We start from the raw sequence: 24,331 nt of genomic DNA, 5'->3' as shown, positions 1-24,331 counted from the left end.
TCCAAATAGTGACCTGGAGCCAAGGTAGCACAGGAGGGAAGCACTGTGGCCTTGTCTCTAAAAGAGTTCAGGCACCGGGAAAGCTGCACAGGGACCTCAGCACGACTTCCAGCTGGGCATGAATTCCCACCACAAACCAACTAAGTAATTTTTCTATTTGCTCAGCAGCAGGGGGCATTATATTTTGTTCCATTTCCAGATACAGTTATGTTTAAATCAAAACACAAAAATTAGTCAGCAAAGGTGAACTCTCCTGTCCTAGGCACATTCTTGCACTGCATCCACGCCTGAATGCCTTCCACTGTTACCTTCGGCTATAACGATTTCAGAGTCAGGAAATCTCTCCCAACAATTCCAAGAAAAAAAATTTCCAAAACAATGGTGTCTTTGCCCCTAATATATTTAGCTGCTTCACTATACGTCTGGGATGAACACAGATAAATGTATTCCTGGGCATCAGGTTGCATGAGAGCTGGAGCTCCTAACACTGCTGGCCTGTCCCTCTCCCTGTTTGTTACCTACGCTGCATGCGGAGCAAAATGAAGGCATCGCAGTGGAAGATATTGTTACCTGCCATGTCACTGGTGACCAGATCCAGTTTTTGTGGTGTCTCCTTTTCATTGTTATAGCTGATGGTAAATTCAGTTGACTGATGTCTGGTGAAGGGCTGTTTGATTTGTTTCCAACAACCTGTGATAAAGAAGCAAAAATAGAAGGCTTATCAGCAAGTTAAATACTTAGAATAAGAAGACTTATCAGAAAGTTTAGGTTTTGGTGTACTCATTGCTGTCAATATATTAAAGTAGCTAAAAAGCAAAATTAAATTGGGCTGTTTGAAAAAAAAAAAGCGCCCCTAAATTTGGAGGGTGAAAGGAAAAAGTGAATCATCGACTGGGATTTCCAAGTGAAACAAAACTTTATAAAGGATTTTCGTGGCAAGAAGGTCTCGAACACCGTAGGTTCCTGCACTGATGTCTTAACAAAGTATATCAGTAAAATACCAGCTTCAAATCAGTTACATGTTTTGCCATTGCTTATGTGGCAAAAATAATGCTTAAAATGTCTTTTTTTCCAGTAGACTAGTATGGCTTCCATTTCCTTGATCTCTGAGCACTGACATGTATCAATTAATTTGTTCTCACAACATCCTTGTGAGACAGAAAAGAAAAAATCCACTGTGTCAGGTGCTTGCCTGGAGCCTGCGACAGGAGGTCTGCAGAGAGGTGGGTTTGGCTCCCAGGTTTCTAAGTCCCCAGCCTGGTTCACAAGGGCTTAGGAGCTTGCTTTATAAAGCACACACACTACAAATGAGCTGACTGTGTAAGAGGCTATCTCCAATTTCTTGGGATTTGTCCTCATTAGCAAGTGAGAAAGGATTATGATGTGACCTTGAAAAATCATATTAGCAAATATGATGTTAAGTACAAATTAATTTTCTAATGAGGGCGAGCTGCAGTGGGTAACAGCATTCCTTCCACTGACGTCAGCACCTGCTGAGGGATGAAATTTTGGAGCTGAGGTATTGCAAGGCACTTGTCAAGAGACATGTGGATTGCTTAGTGGTTTCTTTTTTTAGGGAAAGCTAAGATTGAGAAGAATATTCTTCTATAGAGATGGCAGGCCAGGAACACCAGCTAAACCCCAGCTTCCAAGCTGATGGGAGACCCCACTCTGGAAAGCGTTACCAAGCAAGACAGAGACTGTCAATTCACCGGGGTTTTGCAGGCATCTCCTAAAGCAAAGTCCTCTAGCCTATCCCCTATTCAGGTTTTACACATGAAGTACAATTCACTATTGTCAGGCTTTGTAAGTACAGTCCCAACCAGGGAGGGCAGTGAGATGGAAATATTAAAGCCATAAAAAATTATTAGCCCTTGCTCTCCTGCAGAAAGGCAAACCCCTCTGCTGGGGGAGTGGGGAAAGCAAGCAGCAATTTTCTGCAAAATAGGGGAGGAGGGAAGGAAAGGGAGGGCACCTGGGAGCACTCTTACATGCTAATTTATGCACTTTGTATAATAGATCTTTTACTAATTGCCTTTCTGTCATAGAAACCAAATTATATTGTTTCTCAGGGCACTGTGCTTAGGATGACACAAATGGGACTATTGTTTGCCATTTCCCTTATATGAAGTAGAGAATTTGAAAGAGGAAACGTGGATGCTGTTTCAAAAGCGCTGCATGCTTAGTTGCATAAGCCCCTTCCCCTTGGCCCAATGGACAGGACAAAGTGCATGTTTCTACACCAACCTGATTTTTGAGCACCGGATAATCCGTAAGAAAGTCCTTTGGCTTCTCGCCTGCGAGGAGAGGAAAGAATTTAGAAACATCTGCACTCACAGCATTTCAGCTTCATGCCTTAGCTCCAGCAGAAGAGAGCCTTTCTGTTTAGCAGCTGAAGGCAACGCTTCACTTTTGGTTTGTGGAGGCCAGTGTTTACTAGGACGTAAGGCATGCAAACCAGGGTTTTGACAGTTTGTTTTTCCCCATCCATATGCAAGTTGTGAGTACCAGTGTTCAAATTTCTTGTGTCCAGCACTCATCGATTTGATGTGTCCCTGTCCATATGTGTCACTACAGGTTATGTTTTGGGTCTGCTCTTCTGAATTCTTTGGCTAGTTTACAGATTTACTGGGAATCCAGGACAGAGCTGGGTACTGCTAGTGATGAAGCAACATCACCAGAGCGTTGCTTGTACTTCCAAAATCCCCATCTGCTGACAGAAGCATTTCCCTTGCTCTACATGCAACTGCAGGTTCATGTGAATGGACATCTAGCAGGAACCACGGTTAGCAGTGCTTCTTCCAGTCCTCTGACTTGTGAAATGAGGTGGCTTAGTTTCAGCTCCTTACAGCTGGGCTCTGCTTTCAGCCCGCCAGCTTAAGTGCTCTAACTTAAGGGACTGGGAAGCAGAAACATGACAAGATGGAAATGAAAGAACATGATCCAGATAGATAGCTCAAATCCTCCCTTCACTGAATTTTTACTTGGCTTTGGTGTGGAAACTATTCCATCTTCAACTGCTTTACACCTTAGTAGTTGTGGGTACATGTAAGCTGAAGAGAACAGCCGGTTACATTGCACTGGAAATTGGGGGGTGCAGTTCTGACCTGCTTTACCTTTGTTTTTGTCCAGCTAGGGGAGACGTACAAAAAGAATACAATTTACAGACACGAGTTCTACTTAAAAGGAAGACTGATGAACAGGATCAGTTTCCAGCTCCCTGGTAAAGAGGCTCTGGAAAGGGAGCGTGTGGTCGGATGTGTTAGCTGGGTAGCCACAAATGCCTCCTGTGACAAAAGCCAGTATCTTACTTGCGTAGGGCTGCAGAGATACAAATTCCGGAGAACAGGAACAGACACAGCACGATGAGGATGGGGACAATTATAGCTGTAAGCTTTAGGCCTGCATGAGGGGGGGAAAAAAAAAAAGGATAAAAGTTTAAAAGGCAAATTACTCTGAAGCTGGTAACTTTTACTACAGAGAATACAGCAAAAGGCAGATAATCTTGCAGGAATGCTCCTTGCAAGAGAGCATGAAAGTGTAAAACTATGAAACTGCAAGACCACTCCTTGGCCATCCTTGGTTGCCATGTACTTATGTGGAACAGTGCTGAGACAAAAGAGTTAAACAGGCTTTCTCAAGGCTGACACTTGGCTTAACATCTATATGCATCCTTACAAAGAGCAGTTCTTTCTTATTACACACTAGGTAACTTTTAAAAAGCCACTTACACTCAGTTTTCAGTTGCTTATAAAACTGCAAAATGAGGCTGCAGTTTTACACGCCGAGTATCTGGCTCATGCTGAACTGGTTGAAATATTTCAGTCAAAATAGTTCAAAGATTTCCAGGAGTGGAGCTAAGAAAAAAACTGTTTAGCCCCTGTTAAATTCTAACACAACATGGTTCAGAGCAGGGACTTGAAAATTAGCAGTGGGGTGGCTCTTGTGTCATTGAGTGCACCAGTCGCTATTCCTACATACGCTTACCAGGCTGTGAGAATAAGGTAGTACAGGCGTCCACAGGGTATTTACAATTTAGCAGATGAAATCTCAGTAGATTTCTTTTTCAGTGAACATGGATACAATTTACCCGTACCGCTGCACAGATGAACTGAGCTTGCTCTTGGCAAAGATGGATGCAGTTTCGGAAGAGTTTTTTTTCTTACAGTGATTGCCTCTTACAACCAGTTTGGTTTTTTTTACAGAGACATTCCTACAACTAACAATTCCTACTTAATGGGTAGCAGTGTTTTGTGTAGTGGGTCTGGTAATTTCTGCCTGGCTATGGGTCCACCAAGCAGTCAGTATAAGCAACAAATTTTGTTTGTGTGCTTTTTAAGCTCTAAGAATTTAGTGCCACAACATTAAAGGATGAAGACTGCAAATTCAGGGAGAAGCGTGCAAATTAAGGTTGTCTGAGCCCTCATGAACACAGACGTTACGGAAAACCATTTAATTACGCAGCCGTGCGTGGGGACCTGCTCTGGGAGGAGGCATGGTTGCGTAGAGAGAAGGTAACATTTTTGTGAGACCACTGCCTCACATATTACAAAAATTACAAAATATAGGAAGAGTGTGAGGAAGAGTCCCTCCAAAAAACGCTGATGAGTGCTAAGTATAGTTCCCTGAGCCAGCTACTGAGCGTGGCAAATAAACCAATAATGACAGGGAAACCAAAGCCTGATGTTTCACACATCAAGGAAAATTAAGGCTTTCAATCTCCTTCTGTGCCTTAAAACAAAAAGAACCTATGCTCCTCCCTCTTCTCTCTGTTGTTAACCTTTAATAAAATCTGATGGGAAAATAAAAGTTTTGGTTTGTGAGAAAGTCTAAAGTTCACCCAGGCTGGGTTGAAGCCATGATGCATCCTAGAGAAAATGCAGCACTAGGTAGCGTTACCCAAGTTATTTTCTTCCGATGGGATAGGCTCCGTAACAGTCCTGTCTTCTTTTCCAAGGGAGGTTTCTGTGCTCTGACTTGGTTTCTGCCACATTGAATGAGTAAATGAACTATTAGCTGCAAAAGAGAAGGGGGCATCAGTGGTAATGTGGTAGCACAAGGGGCTTTGGAGGCACCGTGCCTGGGGGGTGCTGCTTACCCCATACCTTGCATTATTCGACAACCCATCAGCTCAAGCTTCAATGCTATTCTTTGGTTCCAAGTTTGAGGGATAATTCGCACATAACGGGCCACTATCGGAGGGATGAAGTTATTGCGTACTATGTCACCAGAGTTGGAGTTGCCCTGGAATACCTGCAATGAAATGTAAGCACGTTGTTTGCTCCGTTTTAAAAGTCTCTTTCTTAGTGCTCCTGACATCCAACTTCAAGCATTTTCATGATCCTAAAACTAAAATATATTGTTAATTTGGGATGCAACCACAAGATTTTCTGAATTGAGACCGCTGGAAAGAAATAGTCTTTTTAGTTCTGACAGATGATCACATTTTGCTGTTAGCTCTGAGAAGAAAGACTATCATTCTGTTTCAATTCTGTGTAATTTCTAGTTAATGTATGCTGGTGTAATGCTGTCATTTTTTATTTAATAGCACTGCAGCACCCTTACTTGGGCAACAGGAGATAAAAATGTAGAAAGAAAAAACTGAAGTGAAATATTTCTAGACATTTTAGTAAAATGGTCAGCTTTCTGTATCCAGCTTGAAGAGTGACTATTAACTACATGGTTGCATCTCCTTTTCCCTGCACTTCTACAGTATTTCCCAGAATCAGTTCAGCCCATGTACAGAACAGTCGTCCTTGCAAAATTAGTTCTTAGAGATGCTTTGGCATGATCTAGGAGAAATTAAAAGCCTGATGAGATAGGGAAGTGAGCTTCGCATATCTTAGATAAAATGCCAGGCCACATGGGGTTCTGATGGACAGGTTTTGTCACACACCTTAACTGAAACTAAGATCATATATAATACTTTCATAAGATTATTTGTAAATAACAAGTCATTGTGGAAAACTGCAAACCAGCAGATTTTAAATAGCTAGCCTTCACAGCTCAGCCACTACTAAGTTGCTTTTTCACTTTTTGGGTCAACACCTCGTAAGTTTAGCATTTAAAAAAATCTTAAACCAGTTAATGATGCACAGTGACATTCCTTTCCATACAAGCTAAGAAAATCAGAGCTAGCAAGAAATCTCTTTACAGCTCTACCAAGTTTTTAAAAATTGCCTGTCAGGACTGAGGACCAGGTAGAGCCTTATCCTGAGGCAAGCTGAGCTCCCTCAGAAACGATGAGTGAAGGTCTGACTTTGAATGCTGTGGGTGCAGGGAGGGGAGCTTTTGCTTTGGCGTTTTTTTGTTTGTTTGAAAGGATGTATGAGGTTTTCAGGGGAAAATGTTATCAGACAAACCTGTGCAGCACATCGTTTGTGTGCAGGAGCTAGCCGCACTGCTTGTATCTGTTCATCGTTGAAGTCACTCAGGGCCTGTGAAAGCTGCTGCGTGGACAGGCGTTTGGGTGTACGAGCATTTATTTTATGTTCGGTTACATCAGTTCCTAACAGACGGGGGCTGTGCCCACTTGTGTCAGAAGAGTCTGGCCAGCGAGGGGCGGGGAGCGGTGCAGTCCCTGCTGACCACAAGGTAGCCGAGCAGGAGCTGGCTCCGCAGGCACAGCTTCACCAGCAGCGCTGTGCTTGTGCCCAGGCGGTTGTTTCGCTTGTGTGTTGGGAGGGTGGGTGGGTTGACCATCCCAGTGCATCTGAAGCTGAGTCTCAGCTCTGCTGGTGCGGTACCGACCAATGCTTCTGCACTGGTGCAGTGTTCCTAGCACGGGCGAGCGCTGAGCTGAGCTAAAGACTTGCCCGAACAGCCTGTTATACGGCTTTAATTACACCGTGTTTTATTTTAAAGAAGGATACACACATACACATGCCTCCCTGCGTGTGTGTCGCAACTTGAGCAAGCCCTGGATAACATCCTTGTTTCGACAAGCTCGCTATCTACTCCATGGCGGTAAATTACACTGGTGAAGACAACCCAAGTCTAGACAAGTCTGAAACTCCTAATCTGTCTTGACAGTGAAAGCCTGCCCTTCAACGTCAAGGCAGTGTACGCATTATTGCTCTGTGTTTTCCTACGCCTCCCACTTTCCCTTACCTTTTCTTCGTTGCTCAGGATCCCCTTGTAAGTTCTCCATTTCGAGTTGTTATTTTTGTAGTTCATTGTAAATGTCTTCACGTAAAAGTTGAAATTCAGTGTTGTGGATCCAGAACCAGTGGTCTTAATCCCTTTTAACAAAATGCAAGATACATTTTCATTTGTTAAGTGTCTGTTTTAAAGTTACATTTTCAAATGCAAACACAGAAGCCAAAACAATTTGGAGAACTTTGCCTTCAAAGTCTTAATTTATTTTTCAAACTATGTTGGAATTGAGTTTAAAAGTTCAGTGAAGAATGGAAATCAGTTTTAAATTGTGAATTTAGAGCAGTGGAATTTTTAACAGAGCCCAAATTAACGACTCCAAAAATGGTAATTGCTTTTTGATATTATGGTCCGTATCAGCAATCTTTACATCTTTAGCAGCAACTGTAGTTTACATTTTTACAACTAAACCAGGAGTTGGAAACAGGAATTTGTTTCACCTGGGCCATAATTTTAAAGGCTATGACTTTAATGTTTCTTATAGATTCCAGAACTGCATCACTCATAGATCATAAGCAGTCATTTATCATCCATCCAGACTACAGGTCCCTGTGTAAATACTTTGTTCTGAGCCTACAGCATGTTTACAGATCAGGCATACATGACAGTTGAGTCCAATCCTATATCCCTATAGGAAGACCAGTCTTATAAATAGCCATGATTTCTTGAATATGAAAATAATATTCCTCAATGCAGAACATTTCATTACATTTAATGAAAGAAACACTGCATTAGTGCATTATTAGCTTTTCAACTGCACTTAGTTTCTTCTCCAGCTGAAACTCCAGCCTATAATAATCAGACAGTGACATACCTGTTATTCTCCTCTTCTCTCCCAAGTCTATCTCCAACCATTCACGATTGCTGCTGTGGTTAGAGGCCCAAGCCAATCCTGGGACTTGAAGCCAAGCCTTGTCAGGAGACCACTGGAATAGTTGCCCAAATTCATTGGTCTCCTCCCAGTAGGAAGATGCAGTAATCTGGCTCTTGGAGAGGAATCCCTCTTCCAGACTGAGAGATCTATTGCAGCCTAGGAGTCCCCAGACAGGCAGACAGAAGGAGTTATTTTGTGTTTTCACAGCATATTTTTATATTAGGCTAGCAACATATGAAGACCACCCACAACAGCAAAGTCAGATGCTGCTTAATCTAATGCTAGCTGATGCTGTCCGTGAGCTGTGGTGTTTGCCAGTCAATCTGTAGTGGATGATGTAGTCCCAGAGTACTGTGGACCCTCTCCTTTACCAATTTAGCTCCTACATATATGACACCTGCTGACTACAACTGCTATTTTTTCCTTGCCATTTTGTTTTTTAATCTCCACAGTTTAGTCTCATTCATATGAAGACTTCTTATATTTTACATTTTCCTTCTGAAACATAATATTTATGTTTCAAGATTGGCATTAACTAATTTTGCTGTACAAAACATTTCTCAGATGAAGGCACTGTACTGAAAGGAACATATTACTGTAAATATTTCATGAGTCTCACCTGTAATTAAGGCTAGGAAAGTTACTCATTAGAGAAGGTCCTTGATACTGCTGCCAAGAGGTGATATCATGAAGATAATAGCTGCAGGTAAGTATTACAAACTCCACCAAAGAACCCACAAGATTTCTGCATATCAAGGTTCTTCAGAGAAAACAGGCCAGTGGAATAAGGTTTCAATGAAGTTAAAAATAATTCCCTGGCAGTTTCAAAGGCCTATACATGCTCTACAGTTTTCAGTGGAATAGTAAATGATTTTACCTCAGTTGACTGAAATATAATTCAAATGAACGAGCGCGAACTTTTCCCCCCTCTTTCCTACATTTTATGCAAATGAACAACTTGACAGATTAAAGATGCTTTTGCATCTTGGAAAGTCATAAACAAAAACTCGTTCTGTATCAGTGCAATGTAAATATATTTTCATTCCTCTCTCTGTTTTCATTCTCTCCTTGTATAACGAAGATGGAATTTATAAATGTCTGAAAAAAACCTGCTTTCGTTTTCTGTCACCTAAGGTACATAATAATGGGATTATCTGATTGCCATTTTTTCATATGCTGGCACCAGAAAAGTAACAGCAGAATACTATTTCATCTTCTCATTTATGTGAGAATGACCTATTCCTATTGTCTACTTTTCTCTAGCTCACTTCAGATCCCTTCAATTTTTTTATTCCACTTGCCGATTTAAAAAAATTGCTGTCCTAAAATATCTTTCCTAGACACAGCCTGACATTCTCCTGATTGCTTTTCAAAACTTCTACAGAAAACACTTAAATAAAAAGGTGAAATTTGAATAGCTAAAAATAAAGCCATTATTCTTACCATTTGAAGTAAATATAAACCGCTTATCTGACAGTGAACCACTGTAAGAAAAGAAAAAGGTAATTCAGCCTTTCAGGAGGCAGTCGCGGGAACGCTGAGATACAGTTTCAGAATCACTGTTTATCTAGCAAAATATCTCTGGCTACATAGCGCTTACTTTGCTGGCGGGGTGCTGACCCCTGTAAGAGCACTCTTGGGCGTCTCTCACCGTGACTGAATTCAGGTCAGTTTTTTAATGGTTTTGAGCATTTGTTCTGCTTTAAAGGGACCTCCCCATCCCATCAGCCTGTTACTCTTGCGGCACGCTTCTGCTTTTCCCCCCTGCACAGGCCCTGTACTGCTGTGGGAAGGCTTTCCCCTTCTGCTCCTCAGACCAGCAACACAACAGCATTCCAAAGAGCCAGGAACAGGAAAGCTCCAGAGCCTGGAGCTACTGGTGGTGCACTGCTCCAGCACCGGGCCCAGGACCCTGCTCACCTACAGTAGCTTAAATTAGAGCAACTTCACTGAAATCAGTTACTTCCTATTAGTCTAAGCCCACATCTAGTTTGAAGAAAAGCCAGCCTTGAGCGCCGTGAAACAGTTACGCGTCATGGTGACTAAACCACATCAGCTCTGACTGTTCCTGCCTTGGCTACAGGTCTATTACAGCCAGACTGAATGAAAACCACTCCTTGTTTTAATCTGGGTGGGAACCGGTTCTGTTATAACCAGGACCAACAGCTCCCACCAGGAACGGTTCTTTTTGTTCCATTAACAGGACCACGTCTATGGCTCCCCTTTCCTTCCTCCGTCTGACATGGACTGCTTTGCTTCAGGAGAAAAGCCATTTCTTGGACCACTCCATACAACCCCGCACAATGTAGGACAAGATAAAATCACCACTGTGAGGGAATGCTGAGCTTTCCTTGGCCTCCCATGGAGCCACTTTGATTCCCATCGAGATACCCCTGAGGTTTCATTCCAGAATTGATGACTCTGGCTGCCTAATTAAAATAAAAGACCAGGTTTTAACGTGAAATTAGTTCGGGTTTCTTAAAAATCTGACCCCTTCAACATTGCTTTCATTAGCTGCATGCATCACTTGCCCCTTTTGAAAAGCCTTGGCCAGCGTGACCAAGCAGTAAAACAACTTCTGCATTTAAGCATCAAGACAGCTCCCTTCCAGGCTGCCTTTTGTTGCTGGCCAGGAAAATTTCCCCCGAGGTACCATCTGTGTGCTAACAGTGGTGGGCACGGCTGTATGTTTTGAGAGCGCTGCAAACAGGGAACGGGAAAGTGGTCTCATGTCAAGGTCAAAAAAAACACTGCTGCTTTTTGTCACTGAGGGAAAACTTAAGACTGCAGGCAAACGAAGCCCTTCAGAGATGACAGAAAGCGCTGGGAGGGAGCCGATTTATTTGGGCATGTAGGTGGTAGAGTAGCTAGAAGGAAAAAAGCAACCTCCCACATCTTCCCCCCAGGCAATCCTCAAGGGCGATCAGATGTGCTCTGCTCGCTGCAAACCAGTTTGACATTACAGCCAAAATAGTTTTTGCTTTCTTAGTGAATACAAAGCAATCCATTTCAAGAGGAAAGAAGAAAATAAAACCCTGTGGTGATCAGTAAAGCCTACACAAAACAGAAATCACAGCGCTGCTTGAACACTTATTTATGAGATGATGCTTTGTAATAAAAAACTCACTGAGATCCCTTTCAAACAGAGGTCTACAATTTTAGCAAAGAAAGGGAGAAGTTTAGCATTTCTAAGGTCTATAAAGCTGTGAAATCAAGCTGAAATATTTCTGCTATAACTCTATGCTATGGAAGTCACTGAAGAGGACAAACTAATTCACTAAGTGGTAATTCATCAGCTTCCTAATGTGACAGGTGGCATTTGTCACACAAATTTCACTTTGTCCTTTAAGGAATGGTATCACCCCGGCTTCTCATTTTCCTGACAACCTTCAGGATCCTGCCTTGCCGACAGTACTGGTGGCAGGACTGCACGGGAGACCTGTGCTGGTAGCTCTGCAAAAAAAGGATGCTGCTTCCCAGAATAAATTTCCGTTAGTATCAAATCCTTTCCCTCCCTCCAGAGTCGGTCTCAAGCAAGCTTTTTATAAGCAGTGCAAATTAACCCCAAATCTCATCTTTCACAATTCATGAGCATGCGGTCTCTTCCATTTTCAAAGACAAATGATGTCACGCGCGCAGATGTACAGTCACAAGCCAGGTCGCGTTACCAAGTTAAACCCCCATATATTTGTACTGGGGCATCAGGACTGCCCAATAAATTCAGCCACTTGATCTTCAGTATAGCATTTGCGGGTGCAGGTCCATGCATGGATCATGACAACCGAAAGCCTCACAGATGCTGGAGCGTAACAAGCACACTGAAAAATGGAGGCAGGGAGGCCAAGGTCAGCTTTTGCGGGCTCATGGGCGAGTGAGTTGTAACTCCACCACCACATCACGACACAGATATTTAACAGCTCAATGCACTCCAGCAGCAGCTTTTGATGAGGTCAGTTTCAGCTCAAGTCACAAAATAATTTAAATTTTTAATACTGAAATCCACTACAAATGAGATTTTTAAAACTTAAGTAAGCTTTTAATTAAGAGAGTCTAAAAAGCTCTTAAAGCAGTGCTGTCTAAGCACTGTTTTTTTCTTGACAGCACTGGCTGCTCCGCAGGTATTACTTGCAGCGTGTAGGCATCCTGAGGACAGGGATGTCATGCAGCTTTGGAAACGCTTCTTGCAAAAGCCTTTTTAAAGCATGAAATGCATTGGTTTGTTTTCTTAGTAAATAGGCCCACTATTTCTAGGAACACTTTTTTATGTTTTGAAATAAAATGATTTCCCTGCATCCTCCAGTTTCCCTCTCCTGGGATAATGGGCTCCCACCAGCAGCTCATCTGCTCCCGGGATTGTCCCAGCTGCCAGGAGCAGCAGAAGCATCCCGGGAAGCGCTGTGCTCACACTCCCATTTTTCTCAAAATCTGTGCCATCTAGTTTGCAGGCATCCGACACAGTAGGAGCCGGGTTACCTACGGCTCCCTGTATAATCTGTAGAAAGTGACGGTTGTCTCCTCAGGGCACTTCTGTCCCTTCGAGATGTGCATCATGCTCGACGAGTGCCTCTGTCTGCCCCAGTATGCAGGAGAGCTAAGGGGGCTGCGCTCCTCAGCAGGGTGTTCTCTCAGAAGGGACTCACGTTAAATGGGCTAAACCCAAGCCCTGGAGGCTGGCTTCAGCCTGGAAGCGCACGTTCCAGCTCTCCTCCAAGTAAATGGGAGTTTTCCCACTCAGAATCACAGAATCATTAAGGTTGAGAGAGACATCTAAGATCACCAAGTCCAACCATCAACCCAACACCACCATGCCCACTAAACCATGTTCCAAAGTGCCATGTCTACACGTTTTTTGAGTACTTCCAGTGATGGTAACTTCACCACCTCCCTGGGCAGCCTGTTCCAGTGCTTGACCAATTACTTGATGTAACAGAGACGAGTTTGCATCTCTTTGAGCACTTCTATTACCCATGTGAAATGTATAGGATATTTTGTGAATAGCAACATTAAAAGGATGCTTGGCAGTTAAGGTGATAATTATGCAAACAGTGTTTTTCCCCAGCACGTCTACATTGGCTGTGTTCTACGCTTCATTCGTTGCCCACTAGCTCTCATACTGTGAAAAAAATGCCTTTCATGAGAACATTTCATGCGCTACTGTCTGAGCTAGTGACTCAAGGATCACGAACATACAAATGTATGTAAATGGTTCTGTAACATCTTTGGTTAAGGCACAAAATATTTAATTTAGGGTTTCACTAAGCTGGCATGTGTGATGGAAAGAATTTGTATTATTTATTTTATGGAAACAAATGGAGCATTGTTTTATGTTTGGTGCCTGAGCTGAGCTCTCAGTTGTGCTTTGCTTGAGACAACTTTATATTCATTTTCTTAGGCAATTAACTTTCAAAAGCGACATGTGTAAGAAAAATAGAAAATATTTAGGCTTTACAGGCCTTCCACTAGTGGTCTACATGCTACCCACCTTTGTATACTCCACTGCCATTATATATAAAGCATTTCAATCTGTGCTGAAGTTTAAGCACAGCAACAGACCAAATGAATGTTGGGGGTTTTTTTTCCCCCATGAATGAAACCATGACTGTAAAATTGTCAGGATGATGTGGGGAAATCATGGGGAAAACAGGAAAAAAGTATAAAAAAACCATATCCCCTTAGCTCTTGTAGCCTATGGGACTGAGGAGATTTCCCTTCCTACAAAAAATAAAAAGCCTCATGTAAAATCCAGATAACGTTTGAAAATTAAAAAATATAAACCAACAGGAATGACAGAGGCAGTTGCTAGAAGGGCTTACTGTGTTGGATAGAGATTAGAGGATTTATTTCTACTTCAACAACAATGCAATTAAAAGTCAGAAGATCAGTGGTAAATATAACACCCTTACTATAAATATTCTAAAAGAGAGAAAACTCTGAACATGTCAAAAGCACAACGTTTAAGAAGTTGTTCGCTAAATCCCCTATGGCTCAACGGCACTTTTTATTTATTCATTCTTCCTAGCTTTTTTTTAACCTTTAACATGAATTTATCTTGATTTAGTAGCACATTGATTAAAGGTGTTTGGAGCAGAACATCGTACTTTCATGTATCTGCTAACAAAGTAATTTGCAAATATGTTTTGGAAGTAAAAGAAGAAAAAAAAGAAGATAATACTGCCGTACACGGTACAGAGACACTGAAAACTTGGAACATTTTGCAATATCTGATGCCAACACCATTTTAATAAAGCCGCAGAAACAAAGCCCAAAACCCCCTAGAGCCACAACCAACATCTTTTCCTCCCCAAAAGAGCATCCCCACCTGCTTCTGCTATCTGGCCAGGGCACTGTGGCCCGGGGGCTGCTCCCGGAGCCAGCCCCGCCAGCGGTACTCACTCGTGTGAGGGGACGCCGTTGGCTACGATGCCTTCGTAGCGGCTGATGCCCTTCTGCTGGGTGACGCTGATCTGACCACCCAGCTCATCCGCAATAACGCCTGCATGGATCGCTGACTTGCAGAGCAGCGAGGTCTGAAAGGCAGAATCCGTCAGAAGCCAAAGCTCAGAGCATCAATCTGACAAACTGCTAATGCTTTCACTTCCAAGCTGCTACTATACAGGTGTTACAGCTCATAAAATCTGGCAAAAGCTCAAGAGTAATAAGGGGGGAGAGGAGGAGAACATAGTCTTTGAAAAAAAAATGTTTCCAAAAGTCACCTTTTTTTTTTTTTCCCCCAAATGAAAAAGCAAATAATCTGCTTCTGAGAAGGTGCTGTGAGGTTTTAACCTAGTAAGTACTGTGTCACTCCTGGGGGAAAACAAAGTCAAAGGCAAGGCAACTCTTCTTTGTAAAGAGAAAATGGTAATTACTTGATGGACTTGCCTGAAGGCAGACCCATCTATTACTGCGCCCTAGGATTTGAGTCATGGCGTACATTAGGAAATCTGGCTATGTGATGACTGGCTGCGGTGGGGTTTTGAGTAAGTATAGCCCATTTGCCAGTGTCTCAGGTGGGATAAAGCACGTATAAAGAATACAGGCGGGATAACTTGTGTGCCAACTAGGTGGCAATAACGTACCACTGGGCTAGGACGGAGCAGAGAAGGGCCAGCGGAAAGGTGCAAAGGAGACATTCCCATTCACATTGGGCCAGCTGGGGCTATGCTACTCAACAAGCTGGGGTGCTGGGCTGTCCCCTCGAAGGAGGGCTGGGGACAAAGGCCGCAGCTCTTCAGGGGAGCCCAGTAGGTCGTTCACAGCAGAAAAGCTGAATCCCCCTTAGCGGTGGAGGAAAAACTTCTTTCAAAAATTCCTCAGCACAGATAAAATCTGCGTGAAGTCATGCCATGTGCTGCTTTTCTTTCCTAATCACCCAAACCGAAGGGCAGGAATAACTCCAGCTAATGAGAATGTAACATGGCATTTCTTTGTTTTTTTCAGCTCTGCCACTTTCCTCTGGAGTGGCATGCTCGAATAACCGGATGAACAGGTTAAACGTGAACACTTTTGTGTTCTTTTTTGGAAACGCAGCAACTGCTGAGTATTTGTGACAGAGTGGGATTTTACTTCAGTGGTATGGTTAAACTTACTCCACCGTGAGAGACGTAAAGATTTCACAGGCACAATGGGAGGAGAGCCCAGTGTGAGGGGCAGAGAGGGCAGAGCACTGTGTGATACAAACTGGATAAATGCAACCACTCAGGCAACGTCTTTGCTTCAAAGAAGGATCAGTTAAAACAACCCAAGAGGTTGGTAGTTATCAGTGGGATGTGATTAGGCAGTGTATAATATTTATTTCATAACAGCAGATTGCTGGGATACTGCAGGCATAATCTTAAAGAAAATTTGCATGTTACTGAAATGTTTCCGGTTTTTTTCCTACAAGAGATAACTTTAGAAAAGAAAAGCACACGGACTCCAAACAAGTAAAAGCTGAAGTTGTAGGAATATTTAGTACATGGGTGAGCACTGCCTCAAGAGGGACAAACCCTATGCAAGGTTTTCCCAGAAAGACAGAAACCACAAGTCAGTAGGTGTATTTGACAATCAGTGAACTTTGTTCTCACACAATTGATTGGTCTGTTTGAAAAGTGCCTCCGTATGCTTATATACTGATAACATACTCATATACTGATAATAAAAGGTGTATCTAACACAGCCGGGAAGATTTACTGACAAAAGTCAAGCAGCAAAAGTTGAAACCAAGTTGTGCTATGCTTCCCTCTTCTGTCTTTATAAACTTCCCCTCATTATCCTGTGTACTTACATCTCTGTATCCTTCGTCGATATTCCCGGAAATGTCACCTGCTATGTCTCTGCAGCCAGCAGGACAGTATCTGCTGTAGTGAGAGAAGAGAGGCTTGCTTAAAACGAACTGTAGTGATGATACATAGAAACAAACTTGTACAAAAGAAATGCTCTGAAAGCGATAAATATTTCAGCAGCAAGTTCTGGCTGATGGTTAGTGAGTCTGGGCGGTAAATAACGGGCCCTTGAGTTCATGAGCGGACTGCACACAGCAGCACACAAAGAACCAGAAAAGCAGTTTTGCAAGGGCATTTTTGTTTAATTCTTGGGTTCTAGAAATTCTACCACGCAAGTTTTCAGCACAGCCCAGATAAGAAGCCTACATGCACATCCAGACAACAGCCAGAAGAGCACAATTTATTACCATTTCAAATCCTATCACAAGGTTCAAGGAACCAAGAAATTATAGCTTGTCCTCAGCTAATCTTGTATCAGCTAGGGCGTGATCTGCTCTCAGGAGAAGCACTGGAATTTGAGGCTACTTTGAATTTCAAAGCGGAAACTCTTTTTACATATGCCATGTATATGTATGCCCAAATGAGACTTGCTCCGCAACTCTATTCCCTCGTTTTTCTGGGCTGCAGACTTCCATTCTGCACTACTGCTTCTCACAACTGAGCCGTGGACTATTATAGCATCAGAGCTCAAAAAAAATCACTTCTGCAGAAACCCAAGACTGTACCTGCCTTATATGACATTTTCTAACAACTGGACCAGATGACAGCTACAGCAAAGCAAGCCACAGCGCAGAGAGCTGCAAACCTTTACCTGTATTCAGCCTTTGTGTAGTGGTTTGCTCGTTCCAAACACGTGATTAGATCTGTGAAAAGTTTACAAATGTCAATCCCCATTGCAGGACATAGAAATACAGACAAATATTTGGCTACACATGAAATTACATGTAAAGATCTCTCTGTATAACACTTAAGTAATTTTTTTAGATAGAAAGCAACAGCTATGGTTTTCCTTCATTCTTTTCATCTCCCTCTCCTACTCTTCTTACATTTTACACCTTCAACAAAGTTGCACAGACCTCCAGAATATTACATGTAGGGATCAAGTCTTAATCTCTCCTATCCCTTCATCCTATCACTGAGTGGTAGATGGAGTCCAAAATACAGTGGAACTTCAGTGAGAAAGTACCCAGTTTCTCCTTCACTGGGCCTGTATTGCAAATTGTCCAGGTAAGATTTCAGCAGCTATTATATCTGGTTAATGTTACAACTGCTTCTTCCACACGTGCTATTAAAAATATCATGGTTCATGCTGATATGGAAATATTTAGGACCAAACATTTGGGCTAAAGTCTGTGTGTGTAGAGAAGATAATGAAATAGAGGGGACTATGCCACTATCACAGAATCATAGAATAGTTTGGGTTGGAAGGGACCTTTAAAGGTCGTCTAGTCCAAGCCCCCTGCAATGTGCAGGGACATCTGCAACTAGATCAGGTTGCTCAGAGCCCCGTCCAACCTGACCCTGAACGTTTCCAGGGATGGGGCATCTACCACCTCTCTGGGTAACCTGTGCCAGTGTCTCACCACCCTCATTGTGAAAAATTCCTTACTTAGCCTCTTTTACTTATCCTTACTATCCTCTATCCTCTTTTAGTTTAAAACCATTACCCCTTGTCCTATCGCTACAGGCCTTGGTCAAAAAGTCTATCCCCATCTTTCTTACAGGCCCCCTTGAAGTACGGGAAGGCTGCAATAAGGTCTCTCCCTGAAGTCTTCTCTTCTCCAGGCTGAACAATCCCAACTCTCTCAGCGTTTCTTCATAGGAGAAGTGTTCCATCCCTCACATCATTTTTGTGGCCCTCTCTCTGGACTCGCTCCAATGGGTCCATGTCTTTCCTGTGTTGAGGGCTCCAGAGCTGGAGGCAGGACTCCAGGTGGTGTCTTATCAGAGCAGAGTAGAGGGGCAGAATCACCTCCCTTGACCTGCTGGCCACAATCCTTTAGTACTTGTGGATTTCACTTTACCTGGATGATCACTACTGGCATAGGACAACAGAAAGCCTCGTCCTGACACATGGGCTCCACTCTCAAAGTGAATAGTCGCTTCATTGCTATCCAGAATGATTTCTTTGGGGACAGGCATCACATTACCACAGTATGGCCCTACAGACAGAACAAAGAAGATTTCAAAAGTTTAGATGACATAATTAGGCTGGAATATTCTCATGATTAGCAGAGTTTCATAACACACTCATTCTCCTTCAGTACCAATCCAAATGTTGACAAAAGGGTTTTGGCTTCAGTCCTTTATGGGTATGAGCTCCAAAGTTACCCTGACAAGGAGTGGCCAGGATCCAGTTGTCTCTCCATGGTAGCAATTCCAGCATCCAATTCTCTCATCACATAAGCCTTAAGAGAATGATTAATGTCCTTCAGCCTTTGAAGTACAGCACACTTGCAACCAGCAGTAACTCATTAGAGAAAAGAACAGAACATTCAAAGGCAATCCAAGGGATCTACATGGGGTACCCTAGATAAACTCTCCAGGCGCGTACAGCTGATGCTGTTGTAGCACAGCAGCCATTAAAGATTAAGGTCACAAACAGGGTACCTGGTTTTCAAGGACATGTGTGCCACAAGACAAATTGTACTACAAGGCACTGCCACCTTACTCAGAAAATTTCTTAGTGTATTTTCCTTTTAAAAACATCATCTGACCATTGAAGTATACAGTTCAAGCCTCTACTGTTTTAAACAAAAAAGAGAGGGAGAGAAAGGGGAAGATGAAGAGAATGGGACAGGGAGACAAGAGCCTTGTGCTTACGTTGAATTAGATAAGGGTTTTGTAGCTACCAACTGCAGTATCTTGGAACAGTCTTTGGGACACTCCTTTCTTGTGACAGCAGGCGTGCCCAGACTCTTAATGATTACAGTTGCATCTTCAGAAGTCAGTTCCCAAGGGGAGCTTGCTTTTGAGATTGCCATAGTCTTTGCTCTTGCCTTCTGTCGCCACACCTGGGTGCAAACATTTGTCCCTGGCTGCCCTCAGGCAGGAAATCCAACGCAGTTTGGGTACACTTTTTTGAATTTATGAGAACGCTTACAATATAAACTGTTAAGAAGAGATTTTTGTAAAATGGCAGGGTTTTTTTTCTCCCCAAGAGAAAAAACAAACAAGACCCTTTACAAGCCCTCAGCCCATCTGTTCTGGTGAATGACAGCTTTTGGATCCTAAAGCAAGTCCTTGGGAGGAAAAAGGATAATTTTGATTTTTCCTAGTGGTGGCTACTGTAGGGCAACTTGGAACTGACTTCCAAGATCCAAGAAATCACAGTGCAAATTTGATGAGTGTTACCCTTCCTAATGAATGTTACCCTTCCTAAGAGCCTCTTCATTTTGCCTGAGACTCTTGGGGGTGGGGGGAGAGGGGTGTCTTTCCCAAATACTTCATTGACTTTATAACAATTACAGGATCAGTCTATAGAGTAGCCCAATTAGAGCCAACAACAGCCAACTGTCAGCAGAATGGGACCAAAGGAAGAACTCTGTCTTTTTGCTTAGAAAAGTCAGACAGCAAAGCCAGGCAGGCAGAGAAACAAGCGACAACTGTGACATTTCCCTGGAGTATTCATGTGTTGAAAATGACTCACGACTTAGAGAAAACAATGTCTATAAAAAGGGTTAAACAAATTGCTTAGGAAATGAACTTATCAAAAAGACAGCATCTGACACTGTGTCATACCAGACAACTGCATGAGTGATTTATTTGAGAAGGTCTTTTGTGTCAGATTGCAGTGGGAGAAGTAAAGTGCTAACTTAGATTTTTTTTTTTTTCAAGAGAGAGAGGGGGGAAGAAGACAGGAAGGCATTGCATTTCTTCGTAATAAAACACCTGCAAAAGCTTTAGTCCTTTTCTTCTCTCAAGGACTGTCTCTACATATTTTCTCACAAGTGCTCTTTGGCTTTCTCCCTCGCAGCGATTGGCAGTGACCTATCTATTCTGTAGGTATAATTTAGATGGCTGATTCACTCAACCACACGCTGGCTGGATCAGGGCTATATGCCTCTGCCAATAGCAAGTCTACATACATTCCAGTTAATTATACAAACAAATCACACATGTCATAAGCAAAACCAACAAAATAAAATACAGTAAAATAAAATTTTATAAAGTAAAATAAAACAAAATAAAATAAAACAAACCAAAATAAAATAAAATAAAATGTCTAGACACAGAGTTGTATAAACCAAATGAAAGCCAAAAATTCAGAAACAATCAGCTTAAGAAATCAGCATGCAATGCCTAAAGACAAGTTTCTACTGTTAAGTAATAAATCCAAGAGGAGCTCCTAGGGCATGATTGTCTTCTGCCAAGAGCAGTTCTGGCGCACCAAGAGACTCCCATGGGAATCCCCAAAACTAAGAGGACCTAAGACTAATTCCTTAAAGGATATAGAAGCAAGAAACGGTATCTACTGGAGGAATTAATGTTATCCAAAAGTTTACCAGTTTTCTGTATAGAGTTGGAAAAAAAAAATTTCTTTTACTGCAAACTGAGGAAGTCTTGCAAAATATTTCAACGTTTTCGATATTCTCAATAATTCAGGTAATATCATATCAGCACTACACTGCCAGGTCTTCAGACTTGCTGGAGATCTAGCAGAACTTATTTCCATGGTATCAAATACAGAAATGCACACTGAGAGATATGGTTTATAAAAAGTATAAGCATTATCTCACCCCTCTGTTGCTGGGCTTAGAGAAACCGATCAGATACTGGTTTGGCTTAGAGGTTCTTTATTCCCTGAAAGAACTAGAGACATGTACAGTCTGTTTTTAGGAAGAAGTGTTATTCTACTCTCTTCAGTGCTTATTATGTTTAAAATGACGAGTGTAAGTACCTTTCTGATTCGATTTACCCAATAATACTGTATTATGTTTAGCAGCACCTCTCTCCATTTTGCCAATTTTTGCAGAGTGGCTTTTTTAACCTCAGATTCTCATTTTCCCCATAATCAATTTATTTTACATTGACAGTCTTCCAAGAAATTCCCCAGGGGGACAACAGGTAATGCTTAGAAAATAAAACTTATTCATGGTCAAGATACTTCTTTGGATTCAGTTTTGACTGATGAGAGAATTTTATGCTTGCATCTGTTGTCTTATTTTCTTTAGGAGAATAATGTATTTGTTTTTAATCGCATGTACTCTTTCCTATGAACTTCCATACAGCAGTCCTCCATTTGCTGGATGTTGTAAAGCCAGAAGCAAAAGGATAGTCTCCCAAGGTCCCTACATTTCAGCTTGTGGTATGCCTGAACTAGATGTACTTTTAATATAAACCATAACACCCAACAGATTTGCTCTCCAGTGACTCACCTATTACCTTGGATACATATATTGTAAGATTTTATAGACATTAGAAGAGTAAAAGCAATCAGCATCTGTAGACTTTAGACTTCATCTGAAAACTATATTTACTAGTCAGCATTTTCCACTTGCAACTGAGATGACAAAAATACTACTTTATCATCTGCTTTTAAAACTCATACATGCTCCCTGTCTTCTCTGTCCATTCCACCTAGGAGTTACTGATTTCCCCAGGCTGTCTATATGGATACTGTACAACCATAGCAGAGAGGAGGGATGATGGAGAAAGCCTTGGCTTGTATCTGGTATGAAAGGGAGAAACCTGCTTATAGGGCCCTGTTAACTTTTACTGCAGCATTTACTGTTATCAGAACTAGTGCGGCCAGCAGGAGTAGGGAAGTGATTGTGCCCCTGTACTTGGCACTGGTGAGGCCGCACCTCGAATCCTGTGTTCAGTGTTGGGCCCCTCACTACAAGAAGGACGTTGAGGTGCTGGCGCATGTCCAGAGAAGGGCAACGAAGCTGGTGAGGGGTCTGGAGCACAAGTCTTATGAGGAGCGGCTGAGGGAACTGGGGTTGTTTAGTCTGGAGAAGAAGAGGCTGAGAGGAGACCTTATCGCTCTCTACAACTACCTGAAAGGGGGTTGTGGCGATGAGGGTGTTGGTCTCTTCTCCCAAGTAACTAGTGATAGGACAAGAGGAAATGGCCTCAAGTTGCACCTGGGGAGGTTTAGACTGGATATGAGGAAAAATTTCTTCACACCAAAAGGGTTGTCAAGTATTAGAACAGACTGCCGAGAAAAGTGGTTGAGTCACAACCCCTGGAAGTATTTAAAAGATGTGTAGATGTGACGCTTAGGGACATGGTTTAGGGGTGGACTTGGCAGCACTAGGTCAATGGTTGGACTTGGTGATCTTAAAGGTCTTTTCCAACTTACATGACTTTATGAATCTATTTGGACTTGAATGGATAAATATTTAATTCCTAAACCTGGGACTAAGCCAAATGTTTTTTAAGATACCTTTTGAGAACTGCCAGACCATGTTATCAGTTTTTATCTTCTGATGTTAGTTGTGAGGTGGGTTGTTTTGCATATTCGGCTTCAAAAACTATTCATGAATGCTGATCTCTCTCCTTGTTTCCTGTTAAAGTGACTCGGCTGGAGCTCTGCTAGGGTAAGTAGGTAGGATTATTTGGTTTGTTTACTAAGAACAAAGAAAAGACTTTGATTTAATAAGCAGATGTGTTATTTGTCATGAAACTGAGTAGGTGTTCTCCATATTTCAGTATTATTACATCTAGATGCCAGGGCCTTTTCTTCTTTACATGTCTCATTAACGAGTTGACCCAACTGTGGTTCCGTCTGTTCACTGCAGATTTTTTTTTTTTAGTATATATATTTTTAAAATTCTGCAGGACAGCTACTATGGGCCTAGGGATTTTAAATGTACCTAATTCAATATTCTCTATAATTAAACTAACATTTAATGCCTTTTGTCGAGAACGCCTGATCTGTCGGTATGGTTTAAGTAGCTTAAATGAAATACTTTTATTTTGGAATCACTGTCTCCAAGTAGTATTAACATCCTGCAAGATACACAGTAAATTGTCTCATGGATATCCTTTGGCTGGCTCATCTGGAGACTGAAGAAATTATTTTACATGTTGTTTATTTTTTAAATGTTAGCAATAGCCTGCTGCTTTTGTCCTTTTCATAATAGTGTTGTTTTGCAAATCTGATGATCTTTACAGCATTGTCTGGTTTTATGAAGTCTAGTTTACTTCTACTGTCAAGCAAGCTCTGGGCATATTTCCTGAAATTGCTTTGTTGAATTATGCTCCTTTATTTTTTCTACTTCCATTAAGAAGTGCTGTGCCTAGACGACTCTTCTCTCACACCAGCTGGCAATGCCTACATGCCATTTGTTTCTGTAGTAGTTCTTAATATTTTCTGCCTCGTCTGTAAGACTTTTGTTTCATTTTAAAAGAAATTCTGTCCCTCTTTAGCTATTGCATATCTGGTTCATTCCGCTCATTCTGCTTTCAAATTCCTCAACTTCATTTGAAATCGGGAGTTTGACATCTGCAGCGGTCTTTAAGAAACTCAGTTTAGATACCAACTCGCAACGTCCCCTCTTCAACATGGAATCTTCTCCCTTTTCTTTAACATTAGTCTTGCAGAGTAAGGCATGGCTGGCAAGCAATGTGTAGCAACGATCCCATGGATCTTCCTCTCCAGGATTATCATTTCCTAAGGAGTTTGTTTGGGGAAAGCAATGTTTTAAATTGTGATCCTTATATTCAGCGGCCTTTTCTCAAATAAAGCAATTTGGAAGTACCTCAGTAGCTACAGAAGAACAGAGGATGTGACAAACATGGATTGCTTCCTTCACTTCAGAGCTAAAAACTCAGCCAGAGTGCAAGTCTTTCACAAACAACTCACAAAAACAGCAAGGATCTGTTGTATGAAAACATCTGCATTCTTGAAATTCATCTCCATCCCACGTTCACACAAATGCTTCACTTTCATAAGCAGTAACTCTTCCTCTCCCACTATCAAGGTGGAGAGAGGAAAAGAGAGGCCTCTTCTTCACTCCAACCCTGCCACGCACTCTCAGGGATAACCAGCATTACCCTGCAAGGATGCACCAGAAGGCAAAAAATGCTGCTC

At 42.1% G+C, this 24,331-nt stretch overlaps 1 protein-coding gene across 1 annotated transcript in view; it reads right to left on the bottom strand.

Moving 5' to 3' along the window:
- Positions 1-24,331, bottom strand: part of DCBLD1 (discoidin, CUB and LCCL domain containing 1) — a gene marked incomplete at its 3' end in the record, with an annotated part of 47,695 nt that overhangs the window by 2,407 nt on the left and 20,957 nt on the right. Inside the window, exons 3-14 of the mRNA XM_081997428.1 lie at positions 18,315-18,452; positions 17,102-17,153; positions 16,293-16,365; positions 14,423-14,556; positions 9,473-9,513; positions 7,970-8,185; positions 7,111-7,241; positions 5,106-5,253; positions 4,900-5,016; positions 3,312-3,402; positions 2,248-2,297; positions 571-690 (exon numbers count right to left, since the gene is read on the bottom strand). Of these exons, the coding sequence (XP_081853554.1) occupies positions 571-690; positions 2,248-2,297; positions 3,312-3,402; positions 4,900-5,016; positions 5,106-5,253; positions 7,111-7,241; positions 7,970-8,185; positions 9,473-9,513; positions 14,423-14,556; positions 16,293-16,365; positions 17,102-17,153; positions 18,315-18,452 (1,311 nt within the window). The remainder of the gene's footprint in view (positions 1-570; positions 691-2,247; positions 2,298-3,311; positions 3,403-4,899; positions 5,017-5,105; positions 5,254-7,110; positions 7,242-7,969; positions 8,186-9,472; positions 9,514-14,422; positions 14,557-16,292; positions 16,366-17,101; positions 17,154-18,314; positions 18,453-24,331) is intronic.

The sequence above is a fragment of the Phaethon aethereus genome (genome assembly GCF_964289735.1).
Source record: "Phaethon aethereus genome assembly, chromosome: 3".
Taxonomy (NCBI): domain Eukaryota; kingdom Metazoa; phylum Chordata; class Aves; order Phaethontiformes; family Phaethontidae; genus Phaethon; species Phaethon aethereus.
The sequence above is the reverse complement of the archived record's forward strand: the minus strand, read 5'-3'. Positions and strand labels throughout refer to the sequence as shown.